Source organism: Eumetopias jubatus, unplaced genomic scaffold (genome assembly GCF_037043125.1).
Source record: "Eumetopias jubatus isolate StellerSeaLion01/CBP00866 unplaced genomic scaffold, mEumJub1_p1.0 scaffold_16, whole genome shotgun sequence".
Classification (NCBI taxonomy): domain Eukaryota; kingdom Metazoa; phylum Chordata; class Mammalia; order Carnivora; family Otariidae; genus Eumetopias; species Eumetopias jubatus.
Genome location: NW_028274822.1, coordinates 84,312,682 through 84,337,001, shown reverse-complemented (window position 1 = coordinate 84,337,001; position 24,320 = coordinate 84,312,682). Strand labels below are relative to the sequence as shown.

At 38.3% G+C, this 24,320-nt stretch overlaps 1 protein-coding gene across 1 annotated transcript in view; it reads right to left on the bottom strand.

Moving 5' to 3' along the window:
* NAA25 (N-alpha-acetyltransferase 25, NatB auxiliary subunit) overlaps window positions 1–24,320 on the bottom strand; it is a 73,495-nt gene that overhangs the window by 24,477 nt on the left and 24,698 nt on the right. Inside the window, exons 8-15 of the mRNA XM_028116639.2 lie at window positions 22,435–22,546; window positions 21,728–21,817; window positions 20,424–20,593; window positions 17,448–17,560; window positions 9,992–10,199; window positions 9,080–9,169; window positions 3,660–3,840; window positions 2,917–3,016 (exon numbers count right to left, since the gene is read on the bottom strand). Of these exons, the coding sequence (XP_027972440.1) occupies window positions 2,917–3,016; window positions 3,660–3,840; window positions 9,080–9,169; window positions 9,992–10,199; window positions 17,448–17,560; window positions 20,424–20,593; window positions 21,728–21,817; window positions 22,435–22,546 (1,064 nt within the window). The remainder of the gene's footprint in view (window positions 1–2,916; window positions 3,017–3,659; window positions 3,841–9,079; window positions 9,170–9,991; window positions 10,200–17,447; window positions 17,561–20,423; window positions 20,594–21,727; window positions 21,818–22,434; window positions 22,547–24,320) is intronic.

The window sequence follows — 24,320 nt, the reverse complement described above, 5'->3', positions numbered from 1 at the left end:
TTAAAAAAGAAAAACAAGGGGCAACAGAAAGGGAATGTAGTCCTTTAACAAACTGAGAAGGTAACTGCAGCTCTCTGGCTTCTGTTTTTAAGGTAGTCCTCCTTTAATGCTGCAGCAAAGTATCACTGCAGAGCTAGAAAAGGGCCTGGGCATCCTGCAGTAAGACTGAGCATGAGGGAGGTCTACAATTTGAAGAGACAACCCCTACTGGAACTGCAGGCAAAACCGGAAGCCACAGGCACTTTAAAAACTTTTGAGTATCAGAGAATGTTGTCCGTACCTATTTCTACTCATTTAGTGCACCATGAGGCTAGTTATATCCCATATGGATTCCTGAAATGAACCCTGGTCACTGTAAAAATTAACAAAATAGATGGACATCAAACCCTGAATGATCATCTTCATGAATACCAGAACAGACTTTTAAAGGGAAATTATTTTTAAAGTACAAATACATAAGTAACTTTTGGAGATAAGAAGATCTGGCTCTAAGTCTCATATTGTAAAAAATCTATTCCAAAGTAAGATGACAGCAACAATGATGACCTTTCCAGAAAGAAAATCCCTGTGTAGACCTTCCAAATATAACTTTCAATCCCACAGCACAAAGCCTTACAAAGCAGAACACTGGATTTTCCAGTTAAGGAGTAAAAGTGTTCTTTCAAAGAGCAAGTTGGGAACTGAAATACATCAGTCACTCAAGAAAAAACCATCTGGGGATCTCAAAAACTACCAAGAATAAAAGACACAGAACACAGAGCTTTCGGTTTCCAGAGATGTATCTAATACTATCAGAAGGTTTAACACATACAAGGCAACACTAAAATCATGCTCTTTCTTATCCTCAAATTCCTACAGGAAACAGTCCACACCACAGTCTCCAGTTCCCTATTTTGGGACTCAAGCTAGGCATGAAGGTTTAAGGTGCATTTTCCCTGCTGTATTGGTTTTTGCTTTTGCCTCTAGGGCTCCCCAAAGATTATTTACTTCAGTAAGATTAAACTATTTCTTCTTGGTAGTAATAAAAATAAATTTCAAGCAGAGTCCTACTCCCAGATCAATAAAATGATCAGTCCCAGCATCACATATATTCAGACCAATTAGTCACTCCTGCTACACATGCATCAGCAAAACTTCAAAGATAAAAAAAAAAAAGCCACTGAGAATAAAATACCCTCTCAAATCATTCCTGAGGATCTCCTTTCTCTGTAACAATAACCTGTTTTGTTTTGGGGTGGGTGTGTTTTGTTTTCAGAACAACTCTTTAGACACAATAATTGTGGGGAAAAAATTAAAGGTTAATTTTCAGCAGTATATGAAATGTGCCTTATTGACCAAATCAGGAACAATATGATGCTTCTAGAATGCTGGATGATTAAAAACTAGAATAAAACCAGCCACCAGGCATGGATTAATCTCTTATTTATCCCCGAGTTCCACCTCAGAGCTATTTGAGAAACAAAACTTTGAAAAGGAGTCATTAATAAATCAAATATTTCTTTAACCTCTTTCTTAGAAATACAGAAATGACAGCCAGAATAATGAGATCTGAGAAAGTTTTTTTTTTCCCCTTGACTTAGTGAAACTTAAGAACAGAGAAGGGCAAGCACAGATACCTGAACACACAGTACAAACACAGATTTATAACTCAACTGCCTACTTGTGTTAGGACATTTTAGAAACCCAAGGTCCTAGAGATGCCCTCGGATCTCTAAGCCAGGCCAGCACCTTCCAGGCAGCATGTTCAAATGCTGATGACTACTTCCTTCTCTCCCTGATCAGGAGCTATGACACAAAATAAGGTATGAACAGAGATCCCAATCATTGGAGGAAGGGCACCACAGGGGAAGGGGAATAGGGCTTAAAAGCCAACTGATGCACAGCTTACCATCCCTTGCTACACCAGGCCTCTAGGCCTTCCCCTAAGGCTTGTCAGGACAAAATTACTGCAAGCTGACAACAATAAACCTAAATTCCATTGTTCAGAAATGCTCTGCTCTGTCTTCTATTTAATACAAGCCTAAAGAATTCAATGGAAGATAGATTAGCCATAGCTATTAAGGTTACAAAAGAACCACCCCAAAAACCAGCTTTCTTGCCAAGTTCCTTAGTTGCTGTTAGACCATGAAAACAGAAAACTATGGGCAGATACCTGGCATGGCCGAACTCCAGGCAATGAGTTTTAGAAGCACATGAGAACAAAGCAGGCAATGACCATCCTAGAGACTCGCCTTCTTTTCACCTGTGTTCTAGGTGGGTTTGCACAGCTGGTTGACTGACTAGAGACTACATAAAACTTCTGCTTAACTGACAAGTGGAGACCAAGTCTGCTTGCAGTGAAAAATACGGTGCAAATCCCATCCTTTCATTACGGCACATAGCTCTATTATTATTTATTGCTCTACCTTATTTATTGCTACTTTAAAACACACTATTGACACAAGTTTCTTGAAATGTCCTTCAACTGGTCAATTTTATAATTCTAAGAAAATACGAGTGCACTGGCTGTGGGCAAGGAGCACGGTAGTATAAACTTCAGAAATAAAGAGCAGCTGCTATTGCAGAATCTTCTATGGCATCCCAGGCCAGAAACACTTATGGGTTACCTCTTATACCCTTAGAAAAAGTCTCTTAGAAATTAAAAGATAGGTCTAGGAGGAATACCACTTCCTACTCTGTAATACCATTTTAACTATACCTCTGCATGGATTCTATTAAACACACCCATTCTAGCAACCACAAATAACTCTTTATCTCTACCTAACAAGACGTGGCCAGTAAGCTATGGCCTAAGGGCACCTGCAAGTACGCATGGTGCATCTCAACATGCGCGCTTGCCGCATGAGGGAAGACGTTCTCTGAATCGTGTGCATTCAGCAGAAAAGAACGTATTTTAAAAAAATATTTTTCACTTACATCTTTCTGGTTGGAGTGGAAAAACCTGAGTGCGAAGTTGCAGGACTGGGCTGCGGCAGCATACTGACCTAGGGATCCGGCGTATCGGGTCAGAAGATAGCTAGGTCAGAAAGGAAAAGGGGAAAGTGTGTTATACTTACCACCTCCAGTATCAACTACACTTCAAATTATTACAGCAGAGAATAGGCACACAGGAAAGTTAAAATATCTTGCCACATACCACCTCCACTATCAACAATTTTTTTTTTAAAAAGAGCAAAGTTATTTCAGTTTTGTGGGAGACCTAAAGCTCTATGCCACGCTTTCTTAGGCTCGGATGATTAATGGAACCAAAGGGAATAGAGACAATATCCTTGATTCATCATAAAGAATAGTCAAAATACAAATTCAAAGGATCTCTAAGGTCAACAAATAAAGTACATGTGTTAATCTCAACTGCAAAGCAGAAATAAAGACTTCAAGACAATGTGTGCTAAGAAAAAGTGTTCAAAGTATATAGCTGTTTGCTATCTCTGGGGAAAATTTTGTTACCTTTTCAAAACTGTGCAAATTTAAAAGTTACCATTAAATTCTGGAAGATATAAAAATCTTTCTGCTTTGCAATGGGTCATCACGGGGGATTACTTAATCTAAAAAGCTTACTAACAGAAACAACTCTACTGCTAAAATTGAAGAGTTTGTGCTCCTGGCATAAACTGGCTGGTGCAGCTGGCTGCTCAGTATTCAGAGTATATACTACCAACCCAATGGTGTCATGCTGGATATGCTTAGCATCGAGGCTGGAGTACAGATCCACCACTGGTTCAAATGCCCCCAGCACACAGTAGATTCGAACAAGCAGCAATTTGAATTGAGCATTGGAAGGGCTGTGGGTTAATCCCTCTTCCAGCAAAGTCAGGGCCTGCCACACAGCAGTCTGGTCACCTAGAACCAAAATGTAACAGTATTACCCACAGTATTTAGCAGCAAATGGAGGCTTCTCACAAACAAAAGACAAAAACTTACTGATATTATCAGCTCCTCTAACTATCTGAAGAATGAGTTTAGGTGTCAAAGAACAAATTTTAGATACACACCTGTAAGCAAAACAGGGATTCCCAGAATAGACAGTTTCTCAATAGTTACCTCAGTTCTTAAACATGCATGTGCAAAAGTGATGCAAACTTTAAGTTGCGAGGTCTTATGAAAGAAGTTACAGAATCTCCGAGAATCCTAGATTCTGAGAAGAGATGGACTTTGCAGGAGAATTTGAGTCCACCAACCTTCCCAGTACAGGATTTTCTCTACCAGACCCCAGAAAGATGCTCTCTCTAGACAACGTTTTTCTTCCATATGTAACTCTACTATTCAGATGTCAAGTGATATTTGAAAAAAGCTGTTCATTAATAATCAAATTAATGTAATATACTTATTTGTGGCCTACCAAAATTCAATAGTCTTAAATCAATAGTCTTAAAGATTAAGTAACTTCTCTTTTATGAACCTAAGAAAATAATAGGAACTGGAGATAAAGATTTATATACAAAAATATTCACTGTACTAATAATGGGGGAATGATTAAATAAATTATAGTAAAACCCACATTATGCAGCCATCTGACATTAATGAGTTTTTAGTAATAAAGGAAAATACTTATACAGTAACAGTTCAGTAAAACACACAGAATTCAAATTAATGTGAAGATGTGATCTTTAGTCTATAAGACATGCACAGAAAAAAAGACAAGGAAATATGCCAAATTTTAGAATGCCTTTTGGAAGATGGAAAAGTAAGATTAAAATAAACTGTTTCCCAAAACTTTTTTTTTTTTTAAGATTTTATTTATTTATTTGGCAGAGAGAGACACAGCGAGAGAGGGAACACAAGCAGGGGGAGTGGGAGAGGGAGAAGCAGGCTTCCCGCGGAGCAGGGAGCCCGATGCAGGGCTCGATCCCAGGACACTGGGATCATGACCTGAGCTGAAGGCAGATACTTAATGACTGAGCCACTCAGGCGTGTGCCCATTTCCCAAAACTTTTATAAGTTATTTTTACAGTCAGAAAAAAACTGAAACTTAAAGTAAAAGCTCTATGCCTTGAGCTTTTCGAATTATATGCTACAGGCTTTTTTCTAAAAGAAATAAGATATAATCAAAAATTGGGGCTTTAGATAAATATCCATAATCCTACCCAAACTATGCATATGTATAATCTATGCAAACTACCATTGATTTTAATGTATTGCCTTTGAATCAGAATTACTTTTACACAGTAATAATCACAACATACATCTAATTCTGGGTTCTGCTCTTTGAAGTATTTTTCCATGTTGCTACCTAGTCTTCACAACCATAATTTTATTGAATTCAACACTTACTGATTTAAACTCTGGAGCAACACTAGATATAGGACCAGAGGATAAGGGTCACAGGTGATTCCTGGCCTCAAGGGGCTCAGAGGTAAGTAGAGAAAACAGCTGGACAATTAAAGGGAATAAATAATTTTAAGAAGTCCTAGTTACTCAAGGGCGCCTGGGTGGCTCAGTTGGTTAAGCGACTGCCTTCGGCTCAGGTCATGATCCTGGAGCCCCAGGATCGAGTCCCGCATTGGGCTCCCTGCTCAGCAGGGAGTCTGCCTCTCCCTCTGACCTTCTTCCCTCTCATGCTCTCTCTCTACCATTCTCTCTCTCTCAATAAATAAATAAAAATCTTTAAAAAAAGATTTTAAAAAAAGAAGTCCTAGTTACTCGGGGTGCCTGGGTGGCTCAGTCAGTTAGGCAACCAACTCTTCGTTTCAGCTTGGGTCGTGATCTCAGAGTCGTGAGATCAAGCCCCACATGGAACCAGTTCCGTGCTCAGCAGGGAGTCAGCTTGAGGGTTGTCTCCCTCTGCCCCTCCCCCAACTGGTGTGCACACTTACTCTTCACTCTCTCTCTGAAGTAAATAAATAAATCTTAAAAAAAAAAAAATGGGGTGCCTCGGTGGCTCAGTGGGTTAAGCATCTGCCTTTGGCTCAGGTCATGACCCCAGGGTCCTGGGATTTAGCTGTGTGTCCGGCTCCCTGCTCAGAGGGGAGTATGCTTCTCCCTCTGCCCCTCCCCCAGCTCATGCTCGCTCTCTCTCTCTCTCTCTCTCTCTCAAATAAATATCTTTTAAAAAAAAAAAGTCCTAGTTACTCAAAGATAACTAGTATTAAAAAAATAATCTCCTTAAAACAGAAACAAAATTTCAAACTAAATAGCAAAAAAAAAGAATAATTTACACTTCTTTCTCAACTATTAAACCGTTATAAAGATATTTATTATTTTGCAAAATTTACGCTGTAACTACAACCTATGCAAATTCTTCACCAAATCAAAAGAGCATCAAGCAAAAAAAGAAAAGAACATGAAGGACTGATTAGACTTTTTGAGAGAAAAATTTTCTAACTTAATGTTGTACTATAACAAAATGATATATTCTAGGGATATGTTAATGTATAGCACGCACTACAGATAACAATACTGTACTGCATACTCAAAAGGTGCTAGGAGAGTAGATCTTAATATTTCTCATCCCAAGGAAAAACATCTAACTATGGGGTGACAGATGTTAACTAAACTTATGGTGGTAATCATTTCATAATATACATACATCAAATCATCATGTTATACATCTTAAGCTATACAATCTTAAGCTAATACAATGTAATATGCCAATCACATTTCTTCAATAAAACTAGAGGGAAAAAAGGATCCTTAACTCCCCATTTTACTTGTGCAGAATCATAAACAAACGCCTTTTTGCAAAATATCCGAGAGCATCATCAACTTCTTAAAGTGCTCTTCTTAATCTTTCACATTCAAATTAGTCTCTTCCAACATCCGTACCAAATTTCTATAGATTTCTAGTATCTGTCAGATCCCCCTTGGACAATGACTATACCTCTAATTAGAGCACTTCAACATCACTTTCAGTGACTGCAAGAAACCTGGCATCTTTATAATATTGGCAATTTTCCAATGCATCTGCACTGTATGATTATGGAAAATTTGCTTAACTTCTTTCTCTCTGCCCTGTCTTTCCTTCATCTATAAAACTGCACCAATCTTAACTGTATTATTATGAGGTTTAAATTATCTAATTCATGTAAAGCACTTTCAAGTGCCTGATGATCAACAATTGCTAGCCGCTATTGCTATATTGGGCATATTGCTCAAAAAAACAAGGGATTAGCAAAGCCATATAGTCACTTATGAGCAAGAATGGATGCTAGAATAAGTGGGGAAGGGTATCTGAGTAGGAACCAAATTACTAAGAGGTCAGTTCATCAATGATTTTTTTTTTTTTAAGCTCTATGCAAACTCACAATTCTGGGGCTCAGATGACAAAGACTGATAAAAAGGATTTCACCCCCATCTCCAGTACAATACAGTATAACAAGTACTAGCACAGGGGTACACACAACGTCCTACAAAAGTTGAGAAGGGGCATAAAATCTGCAGTGGGGGAGGGGGGTGAAATCAAGACAGGCTTGTCAGAGGTACCGTTTGAGTAAAAGTTAGATGAAGGAAGGAAGAAAGTTATTTCAAAGAGAGGCACATGATGTTCACTAATACTAGCAAACAAAAAAACAGCAGATTTAGGCTGTAAGTACCTAAGAATTTGGAGATACAGGCAGAGGCTAGATTATAAAGAGCATTGTAAACTATCCTAAAGAGGTTGGCCTTTATCCTCAGGAAAGTAGGGCACCTCTGAAGGATTTTAAGCATGAGGATGATGGTATCAAAATCAAGTGGTCCATGAAATGATCCCGAGGACAGGTCTTGTGTCCATCATGCACAGTACTGTCTCCCCAGGCCTTTGTTTCTTGTGTAGTTTATTCTCGTGAATAATATGCAATAAGTACCTATTTTTTTCCCCAAAAAAACTGCTAATAAAAGAAAATGTCAGGAGTGAGACCTAAAGAAAAGGTAATCTCAATACCATCTGCTGAATCATCCTTTTCTTGCTCAATGATATATGATGCTTCCTTCAGCATATATTGTATTTCTGTCCTAAATAGGTTAATTACAATTATATTCCAAAAAGAGTGCATCTCCTAAACATTTTTTAAGTGAACAAAAAGGGCTACTCCATTTCATGGGCCTATACATCTATCTCTGAATCAGTTTCTCTATATTTTAATTGTTGCAACTTTGTCATTATTCACTATTTAGAAATGTTTAAAAACAGAACAAAAAACAAGAAATAACATGTATTGACAAGGATGTGGAGAGAAAGGATCCCTCATGCACTGCTGGTGGGAATATAAATTGGTGCAGCCATTGTGGAAAACAGTATGGAGGTTTCTCAAAAAATTAAAAATAGAAATATATGATTCAGTAATTCTATTACTATTTACCAAAAGAAAATGAAAATATTAACTCAAAAAGATACACGCACCCCTATGTTTACTGCAGCATTATTTACAACAGCCAGGATATGGAAGCAAACCAAGTGTCCATCAATAGATGAATGGATAAAGAAGATGTGGTACACACACACACGAATATTATTCAGCCATAAAAAAGAATATTTTGCCATTTCCAACAACATGGATGGACCTAGAGGGTATTATGCTAAGTGAAATAAGCTGGACAGAGAAAGACAAATACCATATGATTTCACTTATATGTGTAATCTAAAAAATAAAATGAACAAACAAAAAAGCAGACACAGACCTATAAATACAGAGAACTGGTGGTTGTCAGGAGGGGTGGGGGTGGCAAAAAGAGGAGTGGGAGGTGCAAACTTCCAGTCATGGAATGAATAAGGGATGAAAGGCACAGCATAGGAAATATAGTCAATGGTATTGTAACAGCGGTGTATGGTGAGAGATGGTGGCTACATTTGTGGTGAGCATAGCATGATGTACAGAATTGTCGAATCACCATGTTGTACACTCGAAATTAATGTAATGTGTGTCAACTATACTTCAATTTAACAAAATTTAAAAAATACAGAACAGATGTGCACTGATTTAAGACTATCCTGATTACAGAGAGGGGGATATCTGGAGAAGGGTTCTTCTAGAAGCACCCTGGAGAAGGGCAAGGAGGAAAAACCTAAAAGCATAAATCAAATTCTTGGATTATATAATCAGTCTCAGGATTTATAATCAATAAAAGCAAAGCGTAAAGTTAAACTGAAATTACTCTTCCTTACCTGTTTCTCTCCATATATCAATAAGCACATGGACAGCAAGGAGACAGTAATAGTCTGAAAACTGCAATTCGGTTTTCAAACAGGATTTCCCTGTAGGGAAAAAATCCCATATTTGTATTTTAACATTTGTTCAACTAACACTGCCCCAAAGGAGTTTTTTAAAGCAGGAAAGTGACAGGAGGGAGAAGATAAAAAGAGGAAATGAAAGTAGTAAGAGTCGTGTAAATACCAGAAGAAAAATATAAGCCATGAATCAAAGGATTCAAAAGAAGGTTTAAGGCCACACTCAGCTGGAAAAGAAGAAAGAGTTCCAGAACAAAGGTGGTATCTGCAATGGCCCCAAAAGGGAGAGCAGCAAGATTTGGAAGGTTTCAGGTAAAGAGAAGAACAGAAGCCAAGGGCCATGTACAACTAAAGTAATAGTACGCTCTTTACTTCACCTAATGATTTAGAATACAGTTAGAGAAACACTGACATTATCTCGTCACATAATTTACACTTTATCACATATATCTAGCAAAAAGATCATCTACTTCTAAACTAAACATTTACCTCATAATTTACAACATTCATTTTGTTCAATTTCAGTCTATATATTAAAATACTAAGGCCTATAAGCAGAAAATGTCACAATTAACCATAAACTCCATGTAATTCATATGAGCCCCAGTGTAATAGAGTTAGCTCAATCAAGAATATGGACAACTATAATTATTTAAAGCTCCAAACTTAAGAAAGGTTTTACATGTGAACACTCTTCCCACCTGACAAAATTTCTCCTTGCCAAATTCATTAAAACAAGGTGCTCTGAGTGGTGGTAAAACAACAACAACAACAACAACAAAAAACAACAAAAATGGACTAAAACTTAGCAAATCAGGCAACTATTACACATTTTGAAAGAATGCTCACCAAATTCTAGTCCATGCTGGTACCTTAACATGAGTTCTCTGACCACATTCAGTTTCTGACTTTTATCCATAGTGTGGTACAAGCCAAGCAACCTCGTCAGCTGCACCACACACAGATGCTGCTGCAGAGCTCTGATGTCCGCGGGCAATGCCAGCTTATCCTCAGTTGGTGTCGACAAAGGAACAACTCCAAGTAACTGATTAATAAACTGCAATGTAGAAAAAAGGAGCACAGATCTCAAAACAGAACGCATCTTTGGTAGGCCATAATTAACAAACGTTGAAATGATTGAGAAAAAGACTTTTTTTTTTTTTTAAGATTTTATTTAGGGGCGTCCGGGTGGCTCAGTTGGTTAAGCGTCTGCCTTCGGCTCAGGTCACGATCCTGGAGTCCCAGGATCAAGTCCCGCATCAGGCTCCCTGCTCAGCAGGGAGTCTGCTTCTCCCTCTGACCCTCGCCCTTCTCATGTGCGCTCTCTCTTTCTCTCTCTCTCTCTCTCATTCTCGCTCTCTCAAATAAATAAATAAATAAAATCTTTAAAAAGAAAAAAAGATTTTATTTATTTGACAGAGAGAGAGATGGCGAGACAGGGAACACAAGCAGGGGGAGTGGGAGAGGGAGAAGCAGGCTTCCCGCAGAGCAGGGAGCCCGATGCAGGCCTCGATCCCAACTGAGCTGAAGGCAGACTCTTAATGACTGAGCCACCCAGGCATCCCAAGACGTTTTCTATTTACCAAAATTACTAAAACAAAAAAGTTTCTAACAGCACACAATGCTGGTAAAAGGCCAATGAAAATGGCATGCATACTCATCCAATGCTGGCCACAAGTAACCTGTCAATACTGGGTACTATACTAACTAAAAGATTAAAAGAATTGTGAAAATGTTTCATAAATTATTCCACATCAACATAATATATGAAATGACAATGAAAAGTTTAGACTATAAAAAGAGCAGATTACAAAAAACAAACCTACAATTACAACTGATATACAAGTAAATTCTTAAACAAAATAAGACACATTGAGAGGAATAGTTATGTCAGTGGCCTTAAATGATTTTTTAATTAAAGTTTTATTTTGAGATAATTACAGATTCACATGCAGTTGTTAAGAAATCATCCAGAGAGATCCCATGTACCCTTCTCATCCAGTTTCTCCCAATGGTAACATCTTGCATTAAACTGTTTTTAATTCAGGGCGCCTGAGTGGCTCAGTCGGTTATGCATCTGCCTTCAGCTTGGGTCATGATCCCAGACTTCTGGGATCGTGTTCAGCAGGGAGTCTGCTTCTCCCTCTGCCCTTCACCCCACTCATGCTCTCTCTTTCTCACTCTCTCAAATAAATAAAATCTTTTAAAATAAATAAAACATTTTTAATTCTTTAAATTCATAAGAATTTAAAAAAATGTACCGTTTCCATTACACATTATTAAACACAGGCTTATTCCTCACTGCCAAAATCTTATTAAGATGACGACAAAGAATCAAACCACAAGGATCAAGAACATGTGAAAAGATGACAGCAGATAAACATTAAGAAGATTTCAAAGATAAAAAGCATAAAGGACAGGTGTTAAGTGCTAACCTACACGCTCAGGGCAGAAAGCTAACATACACAAGGGGCCTCGAGTCTATTCCAGCCACAGAATCTTGGAAGGCAGAAATTCAGGGCACTAGAAAGCTCAAGTGTTGGTAGGACGGAACAGAAGAATTGGTTAAATTCCATCTAAGAAGTTTGACCCCTCCCCTAGCTCACAGACTGACTTCCCAAACCCAGCAGAAGCCTGCAGTTTTACTCGCAAGGAGAAGCTGAACCAGAGGCACTGTAGACTCAGGGATATCAGGCATAGCTAGAAATGGTGTTTTTGTTTGTTTGTTTGTTTGTATTTATTTATTTATATCTGACAGAGAGAGACACAGCAAGAGAGGGAACACAAGCAGGGGGAGTGGGAGAGGGAGAAGCAGGCTTCCCGCGGAGCAGGGAGCCCAACGCAGGGCTCAATCCCAAGACCCTGGGATCATGACCTGAGCCAAAGGCAGACGCCTAACGACTGAGCCACCCAGGTACCCCTAAACTGCTATTTTTAATTGTTTGAGGAAGCTCCATACTGTTTTCCACAGTGGCTACACAGCTTGCATTCCCACCAACACTGCACAAGGGTTCCTTTTACTCCACATCCTCACCTACCATATGATCCAGTTATCACACTACTAGGTATCCACCCAAAGAATACGAAAACACCAATTCAAAGGGATACGTGCACCCCTATGTTTACTGCAGCATTATTTACAATAGCCAAATTATAGAAGCAGTCCAAGTATCCATTAATAGATGAATGGATAAAGAAAATGTAGTGTATACACACAAACGCGTGTGCACCCGTACACACACTGGAGTATTATTCAGCCAAAAAAGGAATGAAATCTTGCCATTTACAACAACATCAATGAGCTAAAGAGTATAATGCTAGGTGAAATAAGTCACAGAAAGACAAACACCATGATTTCACTCATATGTGGAATTTAAGAAACAAAACAAATGAGCAAAGGGGGGGAAATTTGGCAAACCAAGAAACAGACTCTTACCTATAGAGAACAAACACGGTTACCAGAGGAGAGTTGGGTGGGGGGTGGGTGGAACAGATGATGGGGATTAAAGAGTACACTTATCATGATGAGCACTGAGTACCAGACAGAAATGCTGAATCATTATATTGTACATCTGAAACTCATTTAACACTGTATATACAATATACTGGAATTAAAATAAATGGATAAAACCTCTGTGTTAGCTTAAAAAAAAAAAAAAAAAAGAGGATCAAGTGAAACTCAGTTATTCAGTGATGAGTGCCCTGGCCCCCTCCCCCTACTCCCAACCAGATCCCAGAATGTCACATGCCCAAATGTTTGAGACCCCAAACACAAGGGTGGCAAACAGGTTCTATGAAAAGTATTTCTGAGGGGCGCCTGGGTGGCTCAGTCGGTTAAGCGTCTGCCTTCAGCTTAGGTCATGATCCCAGGGTCCTGGGATCAAGCACCATGTCGGGCTCCCTCCTCACTGGGGAGTCTGCTTCTCCCTCTCCTCTCTCTCTCTCAAATAAATAAATAAAATCTTTAAAAAAAAAAGTATTTCTGGGGCGCCTGGCTGGCTCAGTCGTTAAGCATTTGCCTTCGCCTCAGGTCATGAACCCACAGTCCTGGGACTGAGCCCCGCATCGGGCTCCCTGCTCCGCGGGAAGCCTGCTTCTCCCTCTCCCACTCCCGCTGTTTGTGTTCCCTCTCTCGCTGTGTCTCTCTCTGTCAAATAAATAAATAAAATCTTAAAAAAAAAAAAAAGTATTTCTGAGGTGAGTGGTGAGGGGCAGGAGGATGGAGAAGGTTTGGGGGAGAATGAAACAGATGATCACCTCATGTTTTAGACTACACTAAGAGAATTTTATACTTTTATGGTTCTGTCAGATTGGGGTGAATCAAAAAAATATTAAATCTGAGAAAGTAAGCTGTGCAAGAAAGGTAATCTCCATATACAAAGTGCTTCAGCCTTTGGTCATAAAAATATAAATTCTGAATAAACACTAAACTAAACTGGGGGGCAAGTACTCAAGGAGAGAAGTGGGATGTTGTAAACGAGATGATCCTCGTTCCACAAAAGCGCTCCGACAGATGAAGACTGTAACTGTAAAAATAAACTAACAGCTATACAAATCTGTAATTTAGAAATACAGAGGTAAATCACAGAAGACAGTTAGGAGTTGAAAGTGATCTGGCTGTAGAGAGCCAGACCAGGGTGAGGGTGGCAAAGAGCTGCTACTGTTTCTCAATAGAAGCCTTATAGTACCATTTGGCTTCTTCAACTTTATCCATGTAATTTTTTGACAAAAATAAAAATTAAAAAGAAAACCCCACTCATGCAGTTTCACATCTGTAACAATTTTGCTTCAATTTGTCTCCAATTGTATGAATTTTAATTATGATGATCAGATAACCATTTGCAACAAAGAAACTGAAGCACTGGTTTTCATTTTTTTTATTAAATGCCTATATAGTTTCTACTGCCCGCTGTTCCATTCTTGTTAGCTATTTTATTTATTAGTGATGCTTAATATTAAGGCCTTCTTCAGGGAATGTTGAAGAATCTTTCAGATAGGTTTTGTCATGAAACAATACGTTCATTCTTTATTCTAGTCTGTACAGTTTTACTGCTATGCAAAAAGCTTCTTTAAAAACTGGAATCATCTGTTTAGCTTAAAACCCCAAGGCAAAGGAAATCAAAAGATAAAAACATCACTCTGGGTGAGCCACTTCAGGATAACTGGATTCAGTGACCTACTCGTAGGGGCCAGTCCCAGTGTCAAAAGACCGGGACTACAGCTATCAGCTTGAAACCTACTTGAATGGCTTGCAATCCTCTGACAAACGCACTGCTGAGTGGCAGAATTTTTAGCTACTGAAGTCATCCTACATTTAAAAAGTTGTGGCAGCAAAATGACCCCTCTCGATGAAAAATTTACGTGGGACTACAAAACTCATTGCAACAGCTTTAAACCCTTTGTCTCACAAAACAACGACTACCTATCACTGCTAGTATTCCAGCATTTCTAGAGGGTTCCTCTCAATAGATTATTACTGTATGAGGTCACATGAGATGACCTAAGACTTTCAAACGTACTAATACAGTAGAGCTGCTTGTACTAGATACACATTAACAAACCCTTGTGAATCTCAGCTGAAGGTAATTTAAGTGTTCCTTTAATGCAGCCCCATTATTTGATGCAACTTCTAAGATGGGAAGCAATGGAAGACATGATCAATTGTTCCATATCTTAGCACTTAGTACATAATATGTGCAACACAACTGAAGGAATCTCTTCAACGTGGTTCTAGATTCTGCTTAAATCTCTCTAGTAACATGAAACTCACACACGATATTTTTAGAGAATCTAACTACTAGAAAGATCTTTTTTTCACTGGCCAAATTTTGAACTCCCTGTAACAACTTCTTGCTGATCCCAATTCTCATTCCCCTTTTGTACGGGAGCTTTTCAATTATGAGAAAGGAAGGACTGTGTCCTCACCAGACCAAACCTCTCTTCCACTTAACCATTTCTCTTTCCTATGCTTTCAAGTCCTCCTACAACCCAGAACCCTTTTTCTGGATATGCAGCAATTAATCTGGAAAATCTAAAACTTGGCCTGAGCCCTGTAAGTACAGCACTCCAAGAATAGCTTTACTAAACAAAAGTGAATGGTGACAGTCATTTCAGAACCAACAGAGACCACTGGCTACTTACCAGTTTGGGAATGCACTACTCCATCTGCCCTAGATACGTCACCTCAAGACTGCCAAGTATCAAGCCCGGTGGACTGAAGATATGACCACCAAATACTCTAGTCACCTCCACTATGGAGGTGACAGAAGGCATTCTGGAATAACAGGTGGTGGTAACCCTGTGATAGGAAGGCTTCATTGCAACCTTCACTATTTACAGAGGTATTTATGAGTAAAACTGATCAAAGCCCCAGACCTTCTTTTATACATGCCACTGTTTCTTTATATGGTGCTCTTATCCTACCCCAAATACACTGTTCTTCCAATTGGTAGAGTACTCCAGCTGCCCATTACCAAGGACACTCTGGACTAAATGCTACAAACCTTTAATGTGGAACAGGGTATGAAGTTCCCAGCAATGGGTGAGCAATCTGACCCAATACATGTTGCTGTGGATGAGGAGTCTAAAGATATGGTTCTCCATCTCATTATGTAATAGATTTACGTTGGTTCATTCACATCAAAAACTCCCAATATATGACCACTAACTACAATGTGGTACTCTGGATTAGATCACAGCACAGAAAAAGGACATTAATGGGAAAACTGGAGAAATGTAAATAAAATCTAGGGGTTAGTTAATAGTAATGCACCAATGTTGGTTTCTTAGTTTTGACAAATGTACCATGGTAATTAAGATATTAACAAGCAAGGGTTAAAAGTATGGTGTAACTTTCTGTACCATCTTTGTGACTTTCTGGTAAATCTAAAATTATTCCAAAATAAATGGATCAAAATGTAAAATCTTGCTCTGCAAAGGATCCTATTAAAGGATGAAAAGACAAGCACAGACTGGGAGAAAATATGTGAAACCACAAATCTGACAAAGGAGTTGTATCTAGAATATCTAAACTCTCAAAACTCAAGATGTAAAGCAAACACCTTGAACAAGATGTAAAGCAAACAATCTAGAAAGGGAGCAAAAGACAGAAACACATTTCACTGAGAATATAAAGCTGGCAAATAAATAAGCACACGAGAAGATGTTCAACATCATTAACCATTAGGGAAATGCACATTAAAACCACTATAAAATATCACTATGTACCTGCCAGAATGGCTAAAATAAAAAATAGTGACAACACTAAATGCTGATGAAGATGCAGAGAAACTGGATCACTCATTCACTGCTAACAGGAATTTAAAATGAAATGGCCACTGTGAAAGTTTGGCCATTTCTTTAAAGAAAAAAAACAAAAACAAAACCCTAAACATGTAGCTATCATTACACTACTGGGGCATTTTTTTCAGAGAAATTAAGATTTAAGTTCACACAAAAAAACCCACACACAAATGTCCACAGCAGCTCTATCTGTAACAGCCCCAAACAGGAAACTGGATGTCCTTCAACAACTTAAAGAAATGGTGGCACATCCATACCACAGAATACTATTCAGCAATACAAAAGAATGAACTATTGAAACATGTAACATGGATGAAGCTCCAGGGAATTATGCTGAGGGAGGAAAAAAGTCAATCTCAAAAAGTTACACGTAATATGATTCTATTACATAACATTCTTAAAATGACAAAATTACACAAATAGAAACCATAGTAGTGATTGCTAGGGGACAGAGACAGGGAAAGGGGAAGGTGCAGGGAAATGGCCTTAGGTAAAAAGGGGTAGCGCATGGGATCCTGGTGGTGGAACTGTTCTGTATCTTGAAGCTGGTGGGGGTCACTGAATCCACATGCACTACATACTGCACTAAATACACATGTAACATACCACACATACACACACAGATGTAAAACTCATGAAATCTGGATACAGTCAGTGAATTGTATCAATGTCAATTTCCTAGTTATGATATTATACTATAGTTATGCAAGATGTTATCAATGGGGCAAAATGGGAATGGGGTATACAGAGCTCTCTGTATTATATTTCTCTTACAACTACATGTAAAAAAACAAAACAAAAACACACCATAAAACACAAAGACAATCCAATTACCCATCAGAGGCTTATTCTCTTGGTGGCTTAATTTAACAAGAAATCATATCTTAATCTGATAGCGCCTGGAGTCCTTGACCTTGGCATCTCGTGTTCACCACTCTCACACACAAATTTAACCTAGTTACAGTAAATACAGGCACCCAACAGAACTCTGAACTGTACTTACTTTTGTACACTGTGTAGCAGGCAAGAGGTCAACAAACACCTTGAGGTCTGTAAAACAACAAGGTTTATCCCCAAACTTTTTGAAATACTGGAACATTAATTCTTCTGGATCACCTAAGAGAGAGAAAAAAAGAAATCACTAAATTAATTCAAGAGTGGAAGCAAATTCTAATTTAAGAGGTCTGATTTGAAAAACATTTATTTCCATTAAATTAAAATTTTGCTTGATGGTGTTCAGTCAGTTAAGGGTCTGCCTTTGGCTCAGGTCATGATCTCACGATCCTGCACCCTCCATCGGGCTCCCTGCTCAGTGGGAAGTCTGCTTCTCCCTCTGCCCCTTCTCCCAGCTTATGCTCTCTCTCTCTCAAATAATAAAATATTTAAAAAAATAAAAAATAAAATTTTGCTTGAATGCTTGAATGAGAATGACAATGAGGGCTGCAGGATGGCTTGCCCATTTAAACAAATACTTTAAAAAGGAGCTGAATCTTACAAACTCAGTTTACTTGTTACTACGCTTCGGAAATGTGACGCTTTTCATTAATTAAAGTTTAAATAGCTAAAAAGTTTTCATTAAAGTTTAAATTGAGACTGAAGTTTATATACAAACATTAAACAAACATGCTTCTTTCCACAGTTCTTAAACTACTTAACAAGTATTAAATGTTAACTAAATTAAAGGGAATGTTTAACAGGCACACTAACAGAAGAGAAAATAAATGGGAAGAGTCACAAGCCAATAACTCCCAACAAGATCACTCACTATGGAAAATTCAAACCTGGATCTGCAGAAGCTACCAGTGCCTTTTGTTTTTCCTCAAATTAAAAACAAAACAATTTTAAAAACAAAAACTAAAATAAAAAAATAAAATGCTCTCAAACTGAACCAAGAGTTTCTGTAAGATTTTAGGTGTTGGTTTCTGTTCACATTTCTAGGAACAAAAGTCCATGGCTTTCATCAGATTCTCAAAAAAGACTCCGATCCAAGACACTAAGAATCACTGCTCTGGGTAAAAAAAAATTTGTGGGGACGCCTGGGTGGCTTCAGTGGGTTAAGCATCTGCCTTAGGTTCAAGTCATGATCCCAAGGTCCTGGGATTGAGCCCTGCGTTGGGCTCCCTGCTCCACGGGGAGTCTGCTCTCCCTCTCCTTCTGTCCCTCCCCCTGCTCGCGCTCTCTCTCAAATAAATAAATAAAATCTTAAAAAAAAAAAAAATTTGTGGAGGGGCACCCGACTGGCTCAGTTGGTAGAGCATGTGACTCTTGATCTTGGGACTGTAAGTTGGCACCCCATGTTGCTGGTAGAGTTTACTTCAAAAAAAAAAAAAAAAAATTGTGGAGACTAACCAAACTCACAAATTTCTAATCCACAGGCTGGTAAGAAGGAAGAGGAAGACAGGAGATGGACATAGCAAGTGCCAACACAGATCCAAATGCTTTTAGTTCCAGCTCTGGAAAGAAGCAATTCTTTGGGATCTATCTTAACATTTTGCTGAGGCTCAAACGAAAATTTTCATTTGCAATTCTGGAACTAACAGAGACTAAGGTTTCTGAAGTAGACCTAAAAAAGTCAACATGGAATTCAAAAACTGGTTGTGAAAACTCTACAAAGGGAATGAGAGAAGCCCACAGTTAATTTCAGAATAAGCTGCAAAGAGCATTAGTTAGATGATTAAAATGAACAGAGACGATCTAAGATAGGTTTTAGAAACTGGAAGTGCTCATCATCTCAGGACAACTGGTGCCTAAACAAGACCCTTCTGATCAAATTTTTTTTTTAAAGATTTTATTTATCTATTTGACAGAGAGAGACACAGCAAGAGAGGGAACACAAGCAGGGGGAGTGGGAGTGGGAGAGGGAGAAGCAGGCTTCCCGCGGAGCAGGGAGCCCGATGTGGGGCTCGATCCCAGGACCCTGGGACCATGACCTGAGCCGAAGGCAGACGCTTAACAACTGAGCCACCCAGGCGCCCCCTGATCAACTTTTAACGAGAACTAAACTTCCATAATGATAAGTAGGGGGAGAAAAGGTTTCTTTGGAGCTTTATCTTTAAAAAATGAAACTAAAAAATTAAGTTTATTAACTTAAACTTAACAAAATTTAGGGTATAACTAAACTATAAGCTAATTCTTAGTATGAGCAAAGAATTACTTTCTGAGGGGAAGGGTGCCATTTTTCCAACAAAACTGTGAACTAGCACAATATGGCATCCTTCATTTTTTTTTTTTTTTAAAGATTTATTTATTTGAGAGAGTGAGAATGAGAGAGAGAGAGTACATGAGAGGGGGGAGGGTGACAGGGAGAAGCAGGCTCCCTGCCGAGCAGGGAGCCCGATGCGGGATTCGATCCCGGGACTCCGGGATCATGGCCTGAGCCGAAGGCAGTCGCTTAACCAACTGAGCCACCCAGGCGCCCGGCATCCTTCATTTCTTATGAAGTAAGCTCAAAAAGAAACATTTTCAAAAAACATCGAAGGGCTTCATCAACTTTCCCGAAAGCCTCTCTTCGTGCACTACTACCCAAATCATGTTTTTCTCCTATCTTGTCATTGTCCTTATAAATTTTCTCTTAACTGTTAATTGTTCTAACTCTGCCAGATGTTCTTTCATCAATGGTTTTGTGAGGGCTTGAAGCAGACTTTCAAGAAACCTTTCATCCACTTCATGAAATCTTGAAACTTTCATGAAACTGGTTATTTTACTTTGAAATTGATTTTGACATTAATGTTGGGTCAAAAAAGAATGCCTGAGAAAGACTCTGGTGGAACAGGAAGAGATGCTAATGTTGAGTTGAAGATATGACTGAGGGCTAATGGTATCAGTAATCCATTCATGAGTAAGTATTTTCAGGTTATGAAGATGTCTGCTTCCCAAACATGACTTCATCGTAGACCTCAGAGAATGAATACTGCACTTGGGTATGGAGCTGATTCCTGTATCTTCTCCAAGGTTCCCAAATAATATTAAGGGTTCTTACCCAGTTTGTACTCATCATTAAAACCTTGGCATCTTAAACGTCTAATCAGTTCCAGTTTAGCAAGATGTGGTCCTCGGAGATGGCGGGAACTTTTAGATTCTTCTGTTATCCGATCTTCTATAAACTTCACAGCTTCTTCTGCAGAACAATGCACTTCTCCTTCTAAAGAGCTAAGTATAAAACACATGGAGAAAGGTATTTTGTACCTCTCTTGTCCATCCTAAAACTTAAAAGTGAAGCCAAACTGACTTAAAGAAACAAAAAATAAAAAGCACTGATAATTATAAGATAATACAGGAGCACATTCTGACAACGTGGCAGAGGACTGCGCCCAGTTCTGGCATCTCATTACTGCACTATGACTAATGATCTCTACCGCTGTCTTAAAAAAAAAAAAAAAAAGGATAACTTTATATACGTAAAATATTGCCTAATTAAAAAATCTAAGTAAATTTTACTTTATTGCTTAAAGAATGAAGACTGAGAAAAGTTAGATGACTCAGTTAATATTACAAAGTAAGCATCAGCTCATCACCATCTTAAATCCGGTTTCCTTTTTAAAAAGATCCCATTTATGTTTGTGTTTTTGTCTAGAATAGCAGAGAAAAAAAAAAGGAAACCAGCAACAATCCAAGTGTCCATCAGTCTATCAATGGGGCACAGGTTAAATGAGTTACCGTACATCTCTAAAGTGGAGTTCTCTTAAGTCACTACAAAGAATGAAACGAGTCCATATGTACCATATATGGAAGATGCTCAAGATATCCAAGATATATTTTAAGGGAGAAAATACTAAGTTGCAAACCATTATGTCTAATATGACTGCATTTTTATGTTAAATAATGAGAATTAAGTTAGTATATCGAAAGAAATAAATCTGGAAGAAAAGACTCTAAACTGCCATCAAGAGTTATCTCTGGGGGCACCTGGCTGGCTCAATTGGCAGGGCATGCGACTCGATCATGGGTTCAAAGATCATGGGCACAGAGATTACTTAAAAAAAAAAAAAAAAGAATTATCTCTGAGTCAATTATACCTCAATAAAATTGGAAAAAGGAAAAAAATGTTATTTCTGGGATGGTAAGACTAGGAACTAACACTTTCACACCATACATTTCTGCACTAGTTTAAGATTTTTTACAATGAACATATATTTATTTTGTAATTTTAAATAAATGAAAAATCTTCTTTGAAAGGGATACACTATTGAGACCAAAAAAGAATTCTATTAGGCTTCCAAAGAAATCCTTTGGCTACACCATGCTAAAAAGTGCCACTGTAACTCAGGAAAGGAGTCAACTTACTGTTCACCTTCAGCAGGAGGAGTCCAGGCGTCTTCAATCAGTCGAAAGACAGAATCGAAATAAGTCAGATAGAACTGCCAGTCATCTGAGCTAAAATCAGATTGAATGATGCACAAAGGATTAAACCCAAGTTGTGACAAGTCTGCCCTAGGAACCATGATACTCAACTTATTTTCTAGGTTACATTTTAGTCTTTACTAGGAAAAGCCCACCCCTCCCTCTGAGTTTCCTCTGCCACCCTAAAAGGACAACTCCAAAGGCATTTTCAAAGCAAAAAAACTTTTGAAGAAAAAAAAAGTAAAAAACTTTTAAGAAACAATTATTTCCTTCAATGAAATAACCAGGTCCAGAAAACTAATATTCTTAACAGAAAATTCCCACGTTAGCACTTCCCCAAAATGGGGGGGCGGGGGGATAAGGGAGGGACATGTTTCTTTTAGACCAATACTGAATTTAACAAATCAATGATTTTTAGCATTCATTCTGAAGATGTAACACTCAGCACCCTTGCGGCATAAGTTCCATTATACCTCTTTACCAAAAGATAAAGGTTCATCAAAAACTTTTAAAAATACCTAGGACACACAATACTAAAAGATTTATGCCCAGGCAATATAAAAGACAACAGATTAAAAAAAAAAAAATTCAGTAGTGACACCTGAGAGCCCCACTCCAGTCTCATGGTCCAAAAAGAAGCATCTACTCACTTTTTCAATAAGAGGCGCCTGGAAAGGGCATTGCACTCTGGCCACCTGCTCAGCTTCTTATACATAGCCATGCATTTATTTTCCCGACTTTGAATCTCACTTGTCAACTTCTCTACAATTAAAAGTTATAAAAATTGGTAAGCTAGTTTCATTTCTGCTCAGAAACCAGAATAATGTCCAAACACAAGAAGGAAAATGTCACATTTTCTTATTCCCTCTCTTAGAAAATGGGACCACTACCAGATACAAACTATTATCTTAATAAAGATTATTTTCCTGAGAAGAAAAAAGTAAATTTCTGATACTAAACTTTTATAATTATTTTTTCTATAAAGATCCAGAATGTATTGAGTTGAGGATCTAAAACATGGGGTACACTTATAAAACCCCAAAAGCATCTAGGAACTAGTATAAATGGTCCAAAGACAGACTTCCCATCCATACAAACAGTTCCAAAACATTGAATGAGCTAAGACTGGAATGGGATGAGCAAGGTGAGATGTTAGGAGGAATACAAAAATGAACAGAGATGAATCAAACACTTTCCCAAGAGCTGGGAACAGAAAAACTATGACTACTATTTCTGAACAAATTAGATTTGCCCCAACCTTTCAGAACAGCTTAGCAGATTACGGATACCAACAATTACATTACGAATTTCCTACAGATAATCTTCATTTTAACTATCCTAAACTACAATCCAGCTGGATAAAAACAGAAAGGCTGACTTATACCCATATGCAAGGAGGCTGAAATTAAAGAATAAATAACATTAAAACAATAATAATCTCTCTCTCAAATAAACAAATAAAATCTTAAAGGGGGGGTGCCTGAGTGGCTCAGTCAGTTAAGCATCTGACTCTGGCTCAGGTCATGATCTCAGGGTCCTGGGATCAGCCTGCATCAGGCTCCCTGCTCAGCAGGGAGTCTGCTTCTCCCTCTCCCTCTGGCCACCACCCTCTCCCCGACACATGCTCACTTTCTCTCTCTCACTCTCAAATAAATCTTAAAAAAAAAAAGAAACAGTAACAACAAAAACTCCTACATTTTATATAACTAGTTAAAACTATCAGTGTTAGTTTTATAACCACACATGGTCAAGTAAAGGATATACACACCTGTATGAAATAAAGTTTTTATTTTTTTATTTTATTTTTTTTAAGATTTTATTTGACAGAGAGAGAAAGCACAAGCAGGAGGAGTGGCAGGCAGAGGGAGAAGCAGGCTCCCTGCTGAGCAAGGAGCGCAATGAGGGACTTGATCCCAGGACCTTGGGATCATGACCTGAGCCAAAGGCAGATGCTTAACCGATTGAGCCACCCAGGCGCCCCTGAAATAGAAGTTTTTTAATGACTGTTCCTAATGAGAGATCTCAGGCTATTCATCTACAGTTAGATTCCCCCAATGACTATAAAGGCACAATTAAAAACCAGGTTTGTCAAAACAACACTGGATTTCCAGGACTTTCTCCCACAGAAATCATCAAAAATGGGTAAATGTTTAGGAACCTAAATCTCTGTCAGAAACATCTTCAAAGGGGAATGGTTAGATCAATCTATTAAGTTCCTACAAATAAGTTTTCCAACAAAAAGGGAAGAAGTATTTTCACTATAATGGAAAAGAGCTAACATCTTTAACATATAAAGTGCTCTTGCAAATCATTAAGATTAATCACATTTTTAGAAATAGGCAAAGGATAAGGAAAAGCAGCTCAAAGAAAGTATCAATGGTTTTTAAACAAATAAAAAAAATTATCCTCCCTCAAAATTAAATAAAAACTGTAAGATATGTTTTATCTATCAGATCGAAAAACATTAAAAAGATTGAAATAGGGGCACCTGGCTGGCTCAGTCAGTAGAGTATGTGACTCGTGATCTCAGGGTTTT